This window comes from Nyctereutes procyonoides, unplaced genomic scaffold, assembly GCF_905146905.1.
Source record: "Nyctereutes procyonoides isolate TBG_1078 unplaced genomic scaffold, NYPRO_anot_genome, whole genome shotgun sequence".
NCBI lineage: Eukaryota > Metazoa > Chordata > Mammalia > Carnivora > Canidae > Nyctereutes > Nyctereutes procyonoides.
Window position 1 is genome coordinate 14272029 of NW_026575051.1, and position 20210 is coordinate 14292238.

Genomic DNA, 20210 nt, shown 5'->3' on the forward strand with positions numbered 1-20210 from the left:
TGTAGAAAAACAGCCAGCCACAAGGAAAGGCTCCAGCTCATCTGTGACTTCAGAAGAACAGTTGGTTACTGTTCTTATTTGCTTGGACCCAACTAAAGGAAACCAGCACCAAGCCCAGAGAGCCGAGCCATGGCAAGGATGACATTTATCTTCCATCCCTAACCTCCTTTTCAAGATTCTTGTAGACTCTCCTTTTCCTGTGTCACACACACTTCATCACCTAGGTGCACCTGATAACCACTCTTTTTCCCTCCTTGACTGATGTCTGGTTATACATTGGGAAGTACTCCTTCACTCCAAAGGGTTAACCAGCCAGGCATTCTCACCAAGGGCCATTTATCTCCCACTTTGGAATGAAAGTTGCCTCACCCTTGATAGTGTAATTCTTGGCACACAGGTAAAAAAATGTTCTTACTATGGAGTAAGGGCTGGCTGCAATACACACAGGATTTCTTTCAAGTCAAGGGCTTCAGCCTTGTGAAAACGAGTTTTAAAGCTGACCCTAGAATCCTAAGGCACTTTGGCCAATGGTCAGCTCTTAGATAAACTGGCAAGGGGACAAAGTTTGCCTTTGGTAGCCACCCCCACATCACACAGCAGGTACCACCTTCTCTCCTTGCCCTGACAGACACCTAACACACAGCACTCAGAGCATGCAGAGAGACTCCTGGTCTCTCTCTCCCCTTCTGCTGATCCTCTTCTTCCTGCCACCTGATCTGATAAAGAAATCCTAGCTAACGTGACATCTGGAGACCCCATGTCCATGTGCAGCCCATTCAGGGTAACACCTAGATTTGATAAAGGGCCTTTGGGGGCCATGTCTTAAACCAAGGGGTCGATGCTACTACAGCAGAGAAACAGAAAGGAGACTTTAGAACAGGTGGGTCTTTAGGTGGCTCTAATGCCCTTACCTGGCAATCGCCCAAGTATAGAGATCTGACTTGACCTTGGATTGTTCATGTGACCCACAGAGAATTTAGGAAAAACAGATCCTCACATATCCTACTCTATCTTTAGTACACTTCATCTTCACACAGCTGGGAGGGCCTGGGGGAAATGAGGCAATGGAGAGAGCACAGATTCTGACGCCCAGGGGTGGGGTTTGCAGCCGGTCCCACCATGTCCTAGTTCTGCAGCCTTGGTCAGGGGATGCCCTTTCTCTGCATTGCAGTCTCCTTATCTGCCAACTGGGAGTAATAACAGGATGTAGCTAAGGGAAGCAAGGTATTCAGACCAGCACACAGCCACAGCTATTGCTACTCACCTTCCAAACTGTCTGATTCCCAAAACTGAAGGGAGACTCCGTGCATCCAAGAGAACTGAAGAATGAGGTCTGGGTTCTCTACCTCAAAGTCAAGTCTGTTTCCCTTCATCTCCATCTCCCTTTGGCCCCCTGCCACCCTTCCAATACCTTTCCCAACATCTTCTATTTCAAATACCTTATGATCTAGGGATGGGGATGAACAGCTGGGGAAAAAACAAAAACAAAAACCAGAAACATGCCAATGGCTGTTTCTATAATTGTATAGGGAACGGAGTGAATTCTAAAGACATGGGCCAATATTTAAGATGACTGGGATTCTATGTTCATTGGGGTGACCCGAGAGAAGCTAGAGATGAAGCCCCATTGGCCCCCTCAAATTTCTCCCCCATGTTTGCATGTAACAGGGCCTTCAGTTCCCACCATTAGACTCACTTCTCTGGGTTCTGGATATTCATGTGGGCCCTTGTGATATTATGGGCAATGTTCGCATAATGGAAATTCTATGCATCAGAATCACCAGGTACTAGCGAATTATAGATGTCTGGGACTTCATCCCTTAAAGATTCTGACTTAGGAGTTTGTGCGGGAGTTTAGAAAGTGTCCCAGGTGGTTCTTAGGACCACGCAGGGTGGAGCAACCCTGTTCTGGTGGGGACTGGCCAGCTCTAGAGTCAGGATCTCCAGGTTCCTTCCTCCACTTGTGCGGGACAACACAGTACACAGAGCCTAGCGAGCACCTTGTCTGTGATAAAGATTAAATCTCTTTCTTCCTCAAAGGGGAGGGGCTGGGTGTGAGGATAAAATCAGGAAAGACACTCACTAATGCATCACAAACTGTAAGGACACATTTGGAACCATCTTCAGGAAGCATGAGAAGGAAGGTCAGGAAAGAGAACGCTGGCCTGGTTAGGGTATCTTCAATATCAGGCTGAAGCAACAGAACTTGATCTAGCAGGTAGAGGAGTGGGCATGATAAAGTACTCAGAGTATATTAAGGTAATGGCATCAAACATGGTTGACAGGAGGGGAGAGAGGCTGCAGAGAGGATGCCATGACGGCGGTGGGCGGGGGGTGATGAGGTAAACATGGTGGTGAGGAATAAGGAAATAAATCATTTCTATGGTAGAGAACACTTCATTGTTCACTAACCTGTTCCCCCTTTTCCTAGGAACACTGCTAGATGACACTTGAGTTCTGGACTATGGAAAGCAGGTGAGTTGACCACTTCCTGTCAGAAACCCTGCAAACCTTCCAGGTGATTCACCACCTTCCATCTCCTCCTGTGCTGGCAAACATAGAGGCCAGCAGAGTTGCTGGCACCCCTATGGGTGGCAGGACTAGAGTGGAAGGAGCCCAAGCAGGGAAAACCATTCACTAAACATTGCACTGAGCTGTCAGGTGAATAAGCAGATGGGCCATTGTTTCAGCAATGGGCACACAATGACCAATAAAATGCCTCAGTGAAACTCTGGCTTACAGAAGAGATTCATGTTTCTTATGTTATTTGTCCCTTATAATATCCTGTCAAACAGATCAGATTTCTGTTATACTCCTTAAGTCCCCAACAGAGGAGAGGTCACATAACTTTGCCCACATGGCTCCCCTCTCCCGGAACCCCGTGGTCAGGCCCGGCCAGGAACTCTTTATCCCCACAAGAAAAATCTGAGGCATTTGTGATAAATGACTACAGACAAATGACTCCTTTAGCTTCTAAGGCAAATTACACTGTAGATCATAAATTTTATGATGTGACTGCAAAATGCCACAGCACCCAAATGTGAAAATGTGAAATACCTACCTGCTTACTCCCTGGGCCTCTGCTCCTCGTCAGCACTGGGTAACAGAGGCATGCATTTAGGAGAGAGGAGCCTTGAGCTGAATCAAGAAACTATATCTGTTGCTATGGCAACCTCCCAACTTGGATTTTTAAGAGATAGTAACTGGGACATGGTTTTCATTCCTCTTCATTCTAAAAAATGGGCTCCCAGTTGGACTCCATTCATTATACATCCTTCCTTCCTTTCCCTGTTGTCATCTCTCCAGCCTGCTACTTGTTGCTTTCCTCCTTTCCACAGAATAATGATAAACAGAAGTGGAAGACATCATCTTAAGGTCCATAGAGGTTGACGCAGCGGGCAGAGTAACCAGCACCGAACTTCAACACACACAGCCTGTGGGTGGCCTGGGACACACCGTGAAGACTTCCTGTTTCAAATCTCCTCAGATACAACAGGGCCACGCACACCAGCTTCCGGTAATTAAGCACTCTCCTCTCTTTAAAAATATAACTGCCCCACAAGCAGGTGGTACCGCATGCAATCCAATACATCCTAAATAAGCGTCCAAATCTCTTGACCTGCCCTCAGAAGTGCCTCATGATCCAACCCTAATTTATATTTCTGTCACCTTCTGGCTTCTCTTCATGCTCTCTTTGCCACAGCTGCACAGAATTGAGTTCTTCCGGGACACTCTGACATCTCCTGCCTCTCAGCCATCATTCCCATAGTTCCCTTCCTCCAGGACATTAGATTTATTTCCCTCAGTTTCTGCTTCTTCTTCAACTTCGCCAGATTCTCCTGTGCCTCATTCCTCTCCCTCAAATGGGCATTTCCCGAGCACAGTCCTTATCTCCTCACTCCTTCATGCTCCCTCCTCCTCCAGCAACTTATTCCTTCAACTGCAGCTCTGAGCAGAACTTCAGACCCACGCCCTGCGCCCTGGTCTTCCCGTCATTCTGAGTATGGGGTTTCCAGCACTCTGGCGGACATCTGTACTTGATTGACCTGCCGTCACCTCAAACAAAACACTTGTAACATCAGAAGATTGTTCTCATTAGCAACTACTTCTGTGCTTGCCACTCTATCATAGATTCATAGGGTTTCAGGGTTAAAAGGAACTATAAAGCTCAAGCCCAATTAGTTTATCTGTACTCAGTCCATTCACTATCCGAAACATGGAAACCAGTCTCTTGGGAGGTGAATTTACCACAATACCACTCAATCTTAAGCTTTGGCATCCCTCATATATTTACACTTTTCTCTCAAGGCCTGTGCCCTATTTTGTATTCATATCTCCCTTCCACAGCATCCCCCTCCTACTTTGAGCTCATTATGGCCACCTCACAAGGAACACTGGAGAATCCTCCTCATGGCCTCTGCCTCAAATCTCCCCTCCTGACATGGTCACAGTGAATACAGGCATGAGAGCAACAGCAGAAACAGAGCAGCTCACCCACCATGCCCACCACATCATGTAATACAGCAGGTGAACCTTTCCAGACAGGGACCAAATCAAGGTCTTACTCTGTGTAGAAACTTCTGGTTATGTGCCATTTACTTATGAGGGAGCAAAAATCATTTATCTGCCATTCATGATCCTTCCCATTCTTTTTTTTTTCCTATCTTATTTCCAACTGTACCCTTCCATATGCCATTCTCCTCAGCCAATCTATGCCAATCTCCTCCCCTGGTCCCTGAATACCCTTACCTCATACTGTTGCTGAACCTGACATAGTTGCCATTCTGTGAATCCTGATCATTTTTCCAAGCACAACTCAGGTCCCACCTCCCTTCAAATTACACTGGAAAGCTCTTTGGGCCATATTGGTCTTTACACTCACACCTCTCATTTCATTCCCTGTCGCTCATGCTTGCTTGAAGTTTTGCTCCTTTAGCCAAAAGCTCAAGACCGTGGGCACACCCACCATCCTCGCTCTCCAGTCCCCTTCATCAGTTTTCACCGAACCTGGCACAGAATAGGTGGCTTCATAAACATGTTTGGTAATTGTCTGACTGGTTGACTGATCGACTGATTGTTTTCTATCCCTTTACTCCGAAAGTTCTTTACCTTATTAATGCTGCCTGCATACCTAGCTTCTAAAATTACTTGTCACTCCAATGTTTTAGTGCAATGTTACAAAGGAATAAAAGCAAGTTATGAAAGAAAGGTCAAGTGCATTCCTTTCCTCTCTTTTCTGGTTTATTTGTGGTCAATTCAGGATGATTCATCCTAATAAGCCTTCTTGCCTCAGGTTTTTCCACCCTATAAAATGCATGCTTCAAGCAGGGGCTGGGCTTCACGTTGCCCTTGGGATGCCCCACTATTTGTTTAGCCCTATTTAAATACTCATGATCTGGGCTCGTGGTTCTCAGTCTTTGATGAATCCCGGAATCACCCAGGGGTAGCTTCATAAGGATACAGATGCCTAGGCCTTATCTAAATCCTCCTAAATATGAATATCTGCAGAAGGGGCCCGAGCAAGCCTATGTAAAGCAGCTTTGCTGTGACTTGTTCACACTCCAAAGCTGAGCACCATTGGCCTCGCCATTGTACACCATGAGTGCAACAACAAATAACACACAAAGAATTTTCCCATGCTTGCAGAGCTTTTGAGGGTGCTTCTAGAAGTTACAACTCCATTTCTTTTTCCTAGGAAGGACTCGTTTCATTTCTGACAACAGGCTATCTTATTTATCCTTAAAGGATTTCACATCTCAGAACTAAAATACTCCTTGACTACATATATGTGTTTCCAAAGTAGATTCTCACTCAGGGACCTGGAAGACAAATGGCCCCGATAGGTAGAGCTGACCCCTCAGAATGCAAGCAGCTTCAGATCTAGGATGCTCCAGGTAGAAAGAACCTTGTTATTACTGACCCACATCTTCAGGAAAGCCATGCTTCCACTTTGCTCCTTCACAATTTCTAGTCCTCCAGCCCTAATGACAAAGACAGATAAGGATGTCTCCTGGATAACAGCTTTTTTTTAATACCATCTATTGAGCGTCTACTAGGTTGTTTGCATAGACCAGTAAACACATGTGTATATTTTCTATAAGAGCAACTATGGCTATGCAGAGCTAGAAGGTTGCTGGGAGGGAAGGATCCTCCTGGAACCAAAGGAAGTAGACTCTAGAGCCTTCTTTCTCATCTACAGGTTAAGGTTTTAAGATGCTTTAAGGTAAGCTTGTGAAGTCCTGCCCAGAGCTCAGTGACAAGAAAGGGAATGAAGCCCCTAAAGTAACATCTCCAGGGGTGCAAGGTAAGGGCCCCTACTGGTTTGATGCATCCTGGCCCAGTCCCCAAAGCCATGGGAGAGCTCCCTGGGTTGAAGGACCAACTGACAGGAAGAATCAACTTCCCTTGAGCTCAAGGAGCCCAACCACTGGTCAGGCTCACCGCACACCCTCTGCAGCCAGGCCAACCACATTGCCTCAGACCATGGCCTCTGGGGGCCTCCAGCTCACAGAGCAGCAGCTTCACACAGGCAATCAGATCCAGTGATATTTACACACTGCTCCAGCTCCCAGTGGTCTGTGTCCTGCTCCAGCGACAAAGCAGGGACCGGACTGAGTCTGTGACTTCTTGGACGTGCCAAGGCAAGGGGAGCTCACGGGCTTGGCTTCTCACTAGGATGCAACGGGCCTGCAAAAGAAGCTACCTTTTTGCAACAGATTATTCAGTGCTCACACCAACTCCATGAACTATGTCTTATCATCATCAATACCACACTGATAAGAAAACTGTGGCACTGAGAGCCATGGCAGCCTGTTCTAGCCCACACAGCCGGAAACCCACAGCCTGATGCCCAAAGCCAGCCCTCCGCCACTGCACCTTCTGCTGCCACTTACATGGGTCCAGCCCCTGCCAACTCAAAAGGAATTTAGAGGAGAACGTTTTTACCTGACCGCCTAAATAGATGGAGTCTTTGCCCTGGATGGAGAAAGGCAACCTGGGGAGACAACGTAAGTCACCCAGGAGGCAGAAGCTGACAGCACTAAAGGTGGACTTCAGTATCTGTGAGCCGGTAGCCCTTACTCCCACCACCTGCCACAGGACCTGGACGCATATACCAGCTGACCTACAACACTAGCACCCCCATGGATGTGCTACCAGGGAAAGATGCATTCACACACATAGCAGGGCAGATGAATTTGGGTATTAGATTACTGGCCGCAGACCCAAACCTGGAGTAGTAGAAAGGAAAAACAGTTGCTTAATGTGATGAAAGGAACATCAAAACTGAAAGATCCCATGCTTAGGTGAGGTACCCAAGGTGACCAGGCAGCCAGTGGGCAGCTGGGATCTGAAAGGGAATGCCACCAGATTTCATCCTGTCTGTTCTGGAAGTCAGAGGACTATACTATCGGTCATAGTGACTTGATTTGTGCTCTGCACCACCGTCAGAGCCTTCCGGATCACTCAACAAATAAAACAACTAGTTGTTTCCATCCAACGATCAGCAGGACTCCGTTTTATTTCCCCCACGCTGAATTGATGGTTATTCGACTAGACCAACCCATGCACGGATTGTTCTGGAGTCCCGCGGATAGGGCTTTATAGTCCATCAGCATCTGTTAACTGAGCACAGATTGCACACAAGCGCTCTATCAACAACACTCTTGATCTCCATGCTCTGAAGCTGGTAGAAATTCTGGACGTTAATCCCCTCTAGTAAGGCTACCTCTTTCAGCTGTGGCAGTCAGACCTGCAGTCAGACTTGCCTCTGAGCATGATTCAGTGGCTCTCTACCTGAGCTGCCCCCTGGAGTCACCTGAGGGTGGGGGTAAGAATACTGATTCTGGTTCCCCCCTGCAAAGAGTTCCACGCAACTGACCAGGGGGCAGTACTCTTAAAGCTCCCCAAACAGTTTGAATATGTAGAGGAAGCTGAGAACTGCTAGTTTCTTTTCTTTAAATTTATTTATGATAGTCACGCAGAGAGAGAGAGAGAGGCAGAGACATAGGCAGAGGGAGAAGCAGGCTCCATGCACCGGAGGCCCGACGTGGGATTCGATCCCGGGTCTCCAGGATCGCGCCCTGGGTCAAAGGCAGGCGCTAAACCGCTGCGCCACCCAGGGATCCCGAGAACTGCTAGTTTCTATTGAAATTCACACCCCTGGCACCAAGAGACATTTGTAGCAAATTGGTCTAACCACTTCTCTGGTGTTCTACTTCTTGGGTCAAGGATGGGACTGGGTATCAAGGAGTCAGTAGAGATGGGAGGAATGTCTTGATCTAACGTACTCAGCACATCCTGTATTTGTTTTGCCAAATCACTTTCTGTTTTGCTTTTACTTCCTCACTCTTTCTTCTTCCTATAAACCACACTGGCTGCCACTGTCAATTCTCTAACCTGTTTTCTTCCCCTTACAATCAAAGTCCAAGCTGTGTATGATCTCATTTATTCTCGAAATAGCCCTGCAAGTGAGGAAGGAGCCAGGCTTTTGTTCCCTAAGGCATATCAGGGGCCTGCAGATCAGGAAAGGTTTTTATCTGCCATAGAATTCATATCATTATTTTACATCTATGTGCTTACAACCATTTTCATTTACAAAGTACTTTCACCTATTTGCTCCTGTGGAATCTTCACAGAAAGTTAGTGGTGGCAGCATTTTCATAACTAGGGTGGCCACACATCCTGATTTGCCCCCAACCAGCTCTTGGTGACACCTGTTGTCCTAGTCCAAATATTCATAGCACCCCATTTCACTCTCAAACCAAATGTCCTAGTCTGAGCAATAAATGATATGATCACCATAATATCATTATGGTTATTTATAACCATAGAACTTATGTAATTTGTTCAGTCATGAGCTGATTAGGCAGAGACAAGTCTCCAACTCATGTTCTGGGCCTCTAAACCTCTCCCCGGCCCATGGGGCATCTATGAAACATTAGCTCAGAGCTGATTTACTCAAACCTTTCTTACTGGTGATGAAGAAACTAAAAATGGGGGGAAAAGATCTCCTAGATGTCACTACCAGAATGCTCCCTGGAAGGAAGGAGTACAGAGCAAGGAGAGCAGGCATCTTGGCAGCATTCGATGACCACATAGAATGGATTAGTAAGCTATCAATGAATTGTCATCTTGGTTGACACGCGAGAGCCCAATTCAGCAAAAGAAGCTGTAAGGCCTGACATATAGGTATTTGGAAAAGTAAGAGTAAGAAATGCAGAGTCCAAACTACAACATTGGAGGACTGGATCTGAATGTTATTTACAGTGTACTTCTGAGCACGGGCGTTGTTCAGCCATCAAACAGGTGGCATCATCATGCTCACTTCCCTAGGTTGTTACGCAGAGAGTAAACCCTGGTTCACTGAATGCTCTGACAGCAGGAACTCTCATAAGCTTCCTGTGAGTCACATTTATTCGTTTCCTTCATTTTTCACATGAGTGAGCCAAGGCTTAGAAACAGGGATGCTGAGGATCCAACAAGAGAAGGTAGTTGAATATGCTTCATAAATTCTAAAATTGCTGCCTTTATTATTATTATTATTATTATTATTATTATTGGCGGCAGCAGTAATAGTTAACAGATTATGATAATCAGTTGATGTAGGATAGAATCCCAAATCCTTGAAACTCCCTGGGTGACCCAGGTTTTGAATGGCACACACCCAGGGTACAGATTGTGTGAAGAGGAGGTCTCTTCAAGGAAGTGTTGAAGATGACGATCATACATCGTGGCTCTGGGTGGGGTCCAACCTGCCCCAGAGGCTTCCTAGAAACCAACCCACCCTGCCCTGCAGAAAGCACCCTAGACACCCCCAAGAGAAAGGCCTTTCTCATGGGAATCATAAAGCTGAGAGATTGTTCAACTTTAGAATACCTGATTTTGTAGATCAGGACATTGTTTCCCTAAAATGAAACCATTCACAACCTGCCACTTCACAATCATTTTCAGCCCTTGCTGGTCCCTGTAAATGATACCAACGACCTAGAATTTCAAAAAAAGAGGGGGTAAAATCAAGGGCTTTCCATTCTGAATTTTTTGTTCTACCATCAATCTGGGTTTTGAGCTAATCATGAGGGCCTCCCGGTTCTCATGGATCCCTTTCTTTCCTTCAGGGACAAAACAAATAACAACATAGGCATTTTTGAATTCTTGGGGGTCCTGGGGGCTGCCCAGTGAGCTTTTTATATAAATGGAGCAAACCTTCAAAGCCACCACCATGAAGTTCCAAAGGTCCAGCTAGAATTGGTCTCTGTGCCTACTAGTGGGGCAAAGGGCTTCTTTGGCTTTCTAAAGAGTCAATTTGTGTTTCAAATAGCTTTCAGGAACTTGACACTATGAAACTACCTGCTCCCAGGAAATCTGAGAAAGTCCTAGAATAGTTTTCTTCAAGGAGGGCAGGCAGGGAGACTCATCGCTTTGTTAAAGCCCTCCCGGCTGATTCCCTGGGACACAGACCTGGACGCCAAGGTCCAGGGCTCCCCTTCCCGGCCCTTGGTCCGACACTGCCAAGCTCTGAAGGGGACACGACCTCTTTCATCATTCCTTGGGTCTCCCAGAAGACCTGGTATTCCTGCCCAGAACGGTCCCAGAAACCAACTGAGGGGAGACAAGAAATAAGCTTAGCAAAGCAAATGTCACTAAACGACAGATGTAATTTCTACAGATAATTTTGAAAAATAAACCCAAAGAAGGAAACACCCCGTCAAAGATAATGTAACAGACTTTTGTGGCAGGCTGGGTCAGCTGGGACAGACCACTTTCCAAGTGCAAAGTAAGTCACAACCCGTTGGGTTTTTGTTTTTGTTTTTGTTTTTGTTTTTAGGCATCCAAAGATACCAAAGACCAAAAGGTTGTTACCAAGGTTTATGCAGATCTTACACTTTCTTGTGACAATCTCTCTGTTTAATCAGCTTGGAAATCAGGGAGCTTTGCCCCCAAATAACATCTTTCCCATTGCAGGGAACACCTGCGCCTTTTAAATTCAGCGGGGAGACCTCTCGAAGGGCACCAAGGCGTCTCCCCTTCTCAGTTACCTGCGCATTTCCAGGGCAACCGCAGACCAAGGGTATTTTCCCGGTTCGCGAAAGTCCCAGCGCGCAGGCGGCCCGCGGACTCCCCTCCCCCGCGTCCTGGCCGCGCTTTCTGCACCGCCGGGGAGGCGGAGGCCACCGGCCCGCGGGCGCCTCAGGTTTCCCGGCTCCCGCGGCGCGTCGGCCACGGCGAGCACTGATCAAGTGTTTCTTTCTTACAGCACTCCCCCAGCCGAGCGGGGAAACGCCGCCTCCCGGCCTCCATCCCTTCCCTCCCACAGCTTGCAAATGAAGCGCAGTGCTGGCGGCGGATCGCTGCACCCGGGGAGCGAGGCCGCGTCGTCTCGTGGGTTCCCTGTGCTTCGTCCCATCCCGCCCCGGTGTGACCTGCGGCTTCCCCTAGTGCCAGACCCTCCGCACTTCCTTACACTACCCTGCGGAATCCTGATTGTGGCAATAATAGTAATGCCGGCGCAAGGAGTGTGTGTTTTCCTGCTTTGCGGGTCACCAAAGCAAGAAACACCTTGGTTTCCTCCTGCTTTTCCTTCTCAAGTAGCTCTGAGCAGGAGCGAGGGAGGACGTTTGCAGAGATGTCATTTTTATTTTGCCAAGGATAATTGGCAAAATAATATCTCGGTAAGGTGTCCTTTGCTTCCCTTCCCTCCCTTCCCTCCCCTGTCTCCTCCCCCCTCCGCCCCCCCTCCACCCCCCCCCCCCAGTTTTAGAAGAAAGGTTCTCGGGTCCCGCCACGAACCTGCCATCTCCCCCTACCTCGAGACGCCCTTTAGGACCAGCCCAGATCCCACCGGGCAGGGCTCCGGGGCCGCACCGGTGATGCTCCAGGTCTCAGCCCGCCGACTCTCCTAGAAGACCGCCACCTGCCAGGCTGCACCTGACTGCCCGACCCCGGGGAGCCCCGAAGCGAGGCTCTGCTCTCTGGCTTGCAGCAAGGCCGCCCAAGGGAGTGCCAAGGCTGAGCCGCGCTCCCAGGGGAGGGTCCCGCGTCCCAGCTCTGTCGGGGCTGCCACGTGAGCCCGCGCCGCCGCCGGGAGCCCGACTGCAGGCGCGACAGGTGCAGCGGCCGCCGGGACGCCCACCTACCTTCACGAAGAGCTCGATCTCGGGGTCCCTGTCGTCCCCGTTAGCTGTGGCCGAGTCCGTCATGCCGTCGGCGCCCGGGGCCAGCGTCCCGGGCCGGGGGGGCGCCACCGCTGCGGCGCCGGGGCCAGCCGCGCTCTGCGCCCCTGCTCCGTGGGCTTGGTCCTCCTGGAGAGCCGCGCTGCTGCTGCTGCTGCTGCTGCTGCTGGTGATGATGATGATGATTATTTTCAAATCAGTTTCTCAAGCCGGGGACAGCGGTGTCTGAGCGATCCAGATGGGTGTCCGGAGAGATCCCATGCAACGGAGGGGAAGTCCGAGGGGACAGGGGCCGAGGGATGGCAGCCGGTCCCCGGAGCAACAAGTGCGGCTGCAGGGAGGTGTCACAGGATCCGCGCCTGTCAGCGATCCCCGCGTCGCCGCCAACGCGCCCAAAATAGCCGGAGGCCGCGGGGCGGGGTCAGGGCGGGGTGGGGAGGGAGGGGCACCCCGCGAGCGCGGCCTCTGCCCCGGCCCGCGCCCCCGCCCCCCCCCCCGCCGCCCCGCAGGACCCCGGGCGCCGCGGAGCCTGGCTGGCACCACCCCCCGGCCGGGGGACCTTCTGGGAAAGGTAAAGGGCGGGAGCAGGAGGCCAGGCGAGGTGGACGAGAGGGAGGAAAGATGGCTTAGGTCTTGGGTTTCGTTGGTGATGCCTTAGCTCCTCCGCGCCGCGCCGCTACCCCCGTTACCTAACCCCAGGGAAGCCCCTGCCTGCCCCCGCCGAGCTCAGAGTGGGGAGGAGCCGAGGGGAGGGGGCCCGGAAAGAAAGGACCCCGAGTACCAGCCCCCCTGGCGCTGGGCAAACGGAGGAGGGGATGGGCAGGGCCGGTGCGTGAGGTGCAGGGGTGAGCCAGCCTGGTCAGGTGCAGCCCGGGCCAAGGACCCGTGGCTCTCTCATCTGCGCTTGCTTTGTCTTCCCTTTCTTTCCCTTGTCTCTTCTTTCCTTTCCTATTCTTATTTCGATTCTGTGTTTTGTAGTCAAGTGTGATACGCATACGGAAAAATGCACATGTCATGGGCGTCCAGTGACCTGAAGCCATGCAGGGAGCACCAGATGAAGAAATAGAGTGTTCACTCCACTCCAGAAGCTTCTCCGGGTCTCACTTCCCTTCCTCCTCCTCCCCCCGTCTCCCTCTTCCACCAGAGTAACCATTATCCTGAGTTGTGACAACACAAGTTAGTTTTGCCAGGAATCTTAGAATAGAGGCGCTGTATACTCCTTGATGTCTGGCTTCTTTTGCTCACCATGACACTTGTGAGATTCATCCATTCTGTTGTGTGTAGTTGTAAATCATCCATTTTCGTGGCCCCGATTTATGTATCCACTTTTCAGTTGATGGACATTTGCATAGTTAACTACTGCCATGGATACTGCTGCTATGAGCATCCTATCAAATATCCTTTGGTGATACAGACACTTTTCTCTTGGGTATATACTTACAAGTGGAATTTATAAGTTATCGAGTGTGAGAATGTTCTTCTTGAATAAATATTGCCAGATGGTTTTCCAGAGTGGTTGTACCAATTTGCATTCCCATCTTTCATTTCTTTTAAAAATAGGTACAAAATCTTTTACATCTGAAATCTGGTCAGTTGTTTGTTTTCTCTGCCTTCTCTTTAGCTAATCCTGTTTGTGCTCTGGCTTGCCTTGCTCTCAAATATGTATGTATTTCCCAGCTTTGTAAGAAAAAAAAATTAGTCAATAAGAAAAATAGGTAACTACTTATTATGTACCAGACAAAAATGCTCAGCACTCTACCATCTTCACTTGTTGAGTCTTTACAAATAGTGTTATGAGGCCTGGGTGGCTCAGTGATTGAGCGTCTGCCTTCAGATCAGATCCTGATCCCAGGGTCCTAAGTTTGAGTCCTTCATCAGTCTCCCAGCAGGCAGTCTGCTTCTCCCTCTGCCTCTGTCTCTGCCTCTTTCTGTGTCTGTCATGAATAAATAAATAAAATCTTTTAAAAAATAGTGTTATTATCCCAGTGTAACAGAGGCTTAAAGTATTTAAGTAACTTGTCTCTAGTCACCCAGCTAGAAAGTGGTGGATTTAAACACAGAAAGATTGAGCCTGTGCTCTCAGCTCCTCTGCTAACTGCCTCTCCCTATCTTAGTACACACTGGGTAAGTCACTTTGAAGAAACAATGACACTGTCCTGGTCTGAACGGAGATTAAGATCCATTTCCAGATTATAGTCACATGGAAAGAAGATGAAGCCTGTCACATGAATTGGGCAGATGCAAGAGCTACATAAATCAGCCTGTAGACAGATTCTTCACCACAGTTGGAGTGGGTAGAGGGAAAGGCCTCGTAAAGCAGAAGGCACTTGGGCTGAACCTTCCTGAATAGGCGGGCATCTAACAGGTGGAGAAGATGGATGGCAAGGTATCCTAACTGCCCTTTATAGCAGGCTGTTTCTCCATAAAGTCCAAGTCCAAATGCTTTTCTCACTGAAGAAACAGTCATCAAACCCAACTTTGTAACCCTCACAGTACGCAACAGCTCAATCAAAGGGAGGTTTCATCCCTCTCCCCTCCTCCTTGGTTTCAGTCTTACATCACCAAAGCCTTTAGAGAAACAGTCACCTTCACAGCTGTACCTTCAGAGCCAGTGACTGCATCTCCGGGAAGGACAAGGGTACAGAGGGTGGCTGATACCTTTACTGAGTGCTCATCGCTTCCCCACTCTGGACTCTGGGCAGTATTTGCAATAGCAATGTGGCAGAGGTAAATAAAATTATATGCATAAAATGCCTCTGAGGGTTATTTATTTTTAGATGAAAGATGCTTTACATGTGTGATCATTTTCTTGGCTATGATCTAAACAATGTCTGGTATGACCTCCACTCTCCTTAATTCCAAACGTAGCAGAGTTGGCTTCTATTTCATCTTCTCCAAATATCTACTGCTTACTGGAAACAGACCAGTTGCCTTTTAATTTTTAGATAATATCTTCCATTTGGACATCCCTTCAGATGACCAGTAGTTTTGATATAATAAATGTTCATGTTGCAAAAAAAAAAGGCAGTTTCGACGATAAAATATTTTTGTGCATATTTCTAGTTTTCAATTCCACATTCTGCTTTAGTTCAGGATAAATAGTCTTCATTTTGTACCCTTTAATGTCACATCATAATTGGTTAGAGTCAACTATAGCATTGTCCAGAGAAAAACACCTCCTTGATCATACATAGACTGTACTATTTTTTTCATAGACTGTACTATTAATAATCATAGTTTCACAAAGTTGGTGCAAGTTTTGGATAAACATTTACCAGCAAAGGACTTCAAAAACCTATTTAGTGCTCACTTTGGCTGCACATATACTAAAATTAGAACAATACAGAGAATATTAGCATGGCCCCAGTGAAAGGATGACAAGCAAATCTGTGTAATATCCATACTTGTGTATGACTGTTCAAAGCAAAAATTATAAAATGTTTTATGGGGTTTTAAATATATTCGGATTCCATGATAAGACATAAAGGGTGGAGGTAAAGAGATTTACATAGTGGTAGGGTTTCTATACTTCACTTGAAGTGGCAAACTATGAACCATAAGCAGATTAAGGAAAGTTAGGTATGTGTGTTGTAACCACTCTGAAAGCAACAAGTAGAAAAGTTATAAAGGAGATACAAAAAAAAAAATCCAATAGATATATTAAAATGTAATGGGAAGAAATCTTCAAATAATCTAATAGATTTGACGGGGGAAAAAAGAGAGCAAACATAAAACTTACTATAAAATGGCATATTTTCCCCCTCTGCCCTTTTCCTTGCTCATGCTCTCTCTCTCTCTCTCTCAAAATAAGTAAGTAAATAAATAAATAAATAAATTCTTTTTTAAAAAAAGATATAACATACCTAATACCAGAGTCTCAAAATACATGAAGCAAAGCTGATAGAATTGAAAGTAGAAAGAGACAAATCACAGTTATAGTTGGAGACTATAAAACTTTTTTTATATATATATTTTTTTAATTTTTATTTATTTATGATAGTCACAGAGAGAGAGAGAGAGGCAGAGACACAGGCAGAGGGAGAAGCAGGCTCCATGCACCGGGAGCCCGATGTGGGATTCGATCCCGGGTCTCCAGGATCGCGCCCTGGGCCAAAGGCAGGCGCTAAACCGCTGCGCCACCCAGGGATCCCTAAAATTTTTTTTTTTTCAAAACTTTTCTCTTAGTAATTGATAGCACAAATAGACAACAACAACAACAACAAAATAAGTAAGAATAAAAAAGGCCTAAGTAATACTACCAACCAATTTGGCCTAATGAACTTTTGTAGACTATCCCATCTAAATAACAATGGAATACACATTATTCTCAAGCACATATGAAATAGTCACCGAAATAAATCAAATTCTGGGTCACAAAACAAGCGTTACATTTAAAAGAATGAAACAATACAAAATACATTCTCTGCCCATAATAGAATCTATTACATCAATAAAAAATGTTTCTGGAAAATCTCTATTTGGAAATTAAGCAATTCACTTTAAGAAATTTGTTGGTCAATAAAGAAGTCTCAAAGATCATTGGAAAATATTTTGACCTGAATGTAAAAGAGCATACAATGTATCAAAATTTACAGGATGTAGCTAAAGTAGCACCTAGAAAGAAATTTATGTTTGAAATGTTCTTTTTAGAAGGAAATCGTTGTCTCAAATGTAAGCTTGTACCTTAAGAAACCAGCAAAACCGAAAGCAGGAAGGAATAAAATAATAAATATAAGGAAAAAAAAAAACTAATGAAACTGAAACAAGATAAAACAGTGGAGAAAATCAATGAAACCAGAAGCTAATTCTTGTAAAAGACCAATAAAATTGATAAAAATTCTAGCTAGAGTTTTGAAGAGAAAAAGAGAGAAGTTATATATTATTTATCAGTTTCAGGTACAAAAGATGGGCTAGCACTACAAAATTCAGCCATAAAAGGATGATAAAGGAATAATATAGGCGACTCTCTGCATGCAAATTAAAGACTTGAAAGAAAAGAACCAAATCTTGAAAGGCAAACTAACAAAACTCATTCGAGAAGGAAGAGATAAAATGAACAGCCCCATGTACACTAAAGATATTGAATTCATAGTGGAATATCCTCCCTACCCAAAAATACCTCCAAGCCCAGAGATCCTCATTAATGAAGTCAACCAAATCTTTAAGAAAGAAATAATACCAATCTATACAATCTCGTTCAAAATTAAGTAGAGGAGGAAATCATGAACCTGCATCCAGAATTTGTAAAGGATTTTTACAGCTCAAAAATAAGAAAACAAATAACTCAATTAAAAATTAGCAAAAATCGGGGATCCCTGGGTGGCGCAGCAGTTTGGCGCCTGCCTTTGGCCCAGGGCGCGATCCTGGAGACCCGGGATCGAATCCCACATCGGGCTCCCAGTGCATGGAGCCTGCTTCTCCCTCTGCCTGTGTCTCTGCCTCTCTCTCTGTGTGTGTGACTATCATAAATAAATAAAAAAATTAAAAAAAATTAGCAAAAATCTGAACAGACATTTCATCAAAGGAGACATGGATGATCAGCATCATCACTGAGTAGAGAAATACAAATAAAATTATAACATAGTATACCTACTAGAATGGTGACAATAATACACGAATGATAACCCCATGTGGTAGCAAGGATGCAGAGTATCTGAAACTCCCATACGTTGTCAGTGAGGACGCAAAGCTGTACGGCCATTCTGACAAAACTGTTTGGTAATTCCATATAAAGTCACATATACGCTAACCATAAGACCCACGTGTCATCTCTCAGGTGACCAGCATCTCCCAGGTGTTCCCTAGGATAGAGCAATGAAAACAGGTTCTCACAAAAACCTGTACATGAATGTTCATAGCAGCATAATTCATAATTGACACAAACTGGAAACAACGTAAATGTCCCTCAATAGCTAAATAAATCAAGAATTGTAGTACATCCATACAATGATAGAGCACTTAGCAATAAAACAAAATGAATAAGAACAAAACATGGATGAATCTCAACTGCAGTATAAGAAGTGAAAGAAGCCAATCTCAGAAGATTACATACTGAATGATTCCATTTATATGACATTCTGGGAATGTCTACAAAATTATAGCAATGGACAGCACATTAGTGGCTGCAGGGTGTTGGGATTGGCAGGGGAATGAGACTACAAAGGAGTAGCATAGGGAATTATTTCAGGTGATCAAACTATTCTGTATCTTGTTTGTGGTGGGGGTTATAGATTAAAACATACAGGACTCTATACCCAAAATGAGAATTATCTGTATATAAATTTTTCAAAGGATCAAGACTCTTAAAAACTTCAAAAAAATGTGAAGCCATTAGATTTTATTTTTTTATCCCCTTTCCTCACATTCTTCTTTTCAAATCCTTGATATCAGATCTCATCTTACCATTGACTTCAGATATATAAAACGGACATTTTATGAGACCTAGTATTTCTAACTATAGTCAATCAATAATGTAGAACAAACCTTCATTGAAATAAAAAATAAAACAACAAAATAAGCATATGTAGACTGAGAGAGTGTGTGTGTGTATGTGATAAAAGGACATTTATTATGAAATAATGATGATCCTTTTAGGGAGATTTTTTTTTTTTTTTTTTTAGAAATGTTCACCTTGTCCAGTACCAGAGTATAGGCACATCATTAGATACAAGCTCCAACTTTTATGTACCTAATGATATTTAGTTGAACCCCTTCATTCTGCCCAGAGTAGCAGCTATTTCTAAGAGAATTAGATTGTCCCACTCTTACACTCTTTACAGAGGCTCTCACAAACAATCCCAAGGACTTGAGGTTCAAGCTGAAGGGACCAGCAGGATTTGATGACAGCTGCAGAAGTTACACAGTGTCTCTGTGGGAGGACCAGGTTGGGTGTAGACAAGGGGAGGAGAGTCCTAAAGCCATTATACCCACATGAAGTCACAGGTTGGGCTGTGAAGAGGATTAGGGTGGGTTGCTAGCTCTATCTATTCCTTTATAAACTATTGTGCCCTTGGGCATGCCTAACGTTACCATCAATCCTGGTCCCCACAGCAGTCTGCCTCCAGTCTCCCAGGGAGATGCCTGGGAGTGGGCTGGACTGAAGCCAAGCCCTGAGTCCTTGTCAACAACCATCGCTCACCCACTGATTCACTCATTGCTCATTCTTTCCACCAGTGTTTTGGAGGAGTGCTGCTTGTGTTCATTCTAGAACCCTCCAAGAACGTGCATGCATTGTGCATATCACTTCCTGCTGCTAAACAACCATAGATTGCGTTTTGTCTTTTCCATGTGAGTGAAAGCTCCTTGAGGACACGTATCCAATTCTGTCTCTTTCGCATGACCCTCAGAACATAAGGGTTCCCTGCTATAGATTTATAAACAACAACATCCACAAAACCACTTATAAACAAACTATTCATAATCCTAGTACAGTGTACATGTTCAAAAAATAATTGTTGGTGGGATGAATTAATGAATAACTGGCAGCTGTTTTATTCAGAGTCCTCCCTGACTAAGGATTCTGTCCTTATTTTACTCAAAGTTTGACATCATTGAAATGGACATTATAGTGTGGGGCTTTTATAAAGATTCTAATTTTGAAGTAAGACATGAGAAATATTTATGTAATAATAATCATAGTTAACATTTACTAACAGCCCACCATGTGCCGGAAGCTCTGAATCTCTCATAAGCTCACTTCATCTCTGTAATAACCCCATGAGACAGGTACCATCAGTCCCATTTCACTAATAAGGAAGCAAAGACTTAAAAATGTTAAGTAACTTGTCCAAGATCACACAGATAATTATAAACAACACAGCTGGTATTCTGACTCAGGTCTGTCCATTGTGAAAGCCTATCTTTTTAACCACCGTGCTTTCCAGTGTGTGAGAAGTAGGATGAGTTTGGAAGAGGCTGGGATGATGATAGAGACTTAAAAATTGTTTATTGGATTGGAATCAGTGAATGACTGGTCTTGGATAAGGCATGGGTGAATCTGGGAATTCTGGAATCCTCCTTTACTCTCCTTAATCTAAGAGA

The 20210-nt window shown here is 45.6% G+C and overlaps 1 protein-coding gene and 1 non-coding gene across 5 annotated transcripts in view; one reads left to right on the forward strand and one right to left on the reverse strand.

Moving 5' to 3' along the window:
• Positions 1 to 20210, reverse strand: part of CLIC5 (chloride intracellular channel 5) — a 157354-nt gene that overhangs the window by 87906 nt on the left and 49238 nt on the right. The window contains exon 1 of one of the 4 annotated variants that reach the window (XM_055330577.1): positions 12135 to 12583. The exons of 1 other annotated variant lie outside the window; for it this stretch is intronic. In XM_055330577.1, coding sequence (XP_055186552.1) covers positions 12135 to 12197 — 63 coding nt within the window. In that variant the 5' untranslated portion in view covers positions 12198 to 12583. Of the gene's footprint in view, positions 1 to 11036; positions 11419 to 11804; positions 12108 to 12134; positions 12584 to 20210 lie in introns of those variants that run through there. 2 more of the 4 variants (XM_055330578.1, XM_055330579.1) reach the window with 2 other exon arrangements.
• LOC129513172 (U6 spliceosomal RNA) lies at positions 15473 to 15579 on the forward strand. Its single transcript, XR_008665158.1, has one exon. It is a non-coding gene; the product is annotated as a U6 spliceosomal RNA (small nuclear RNA).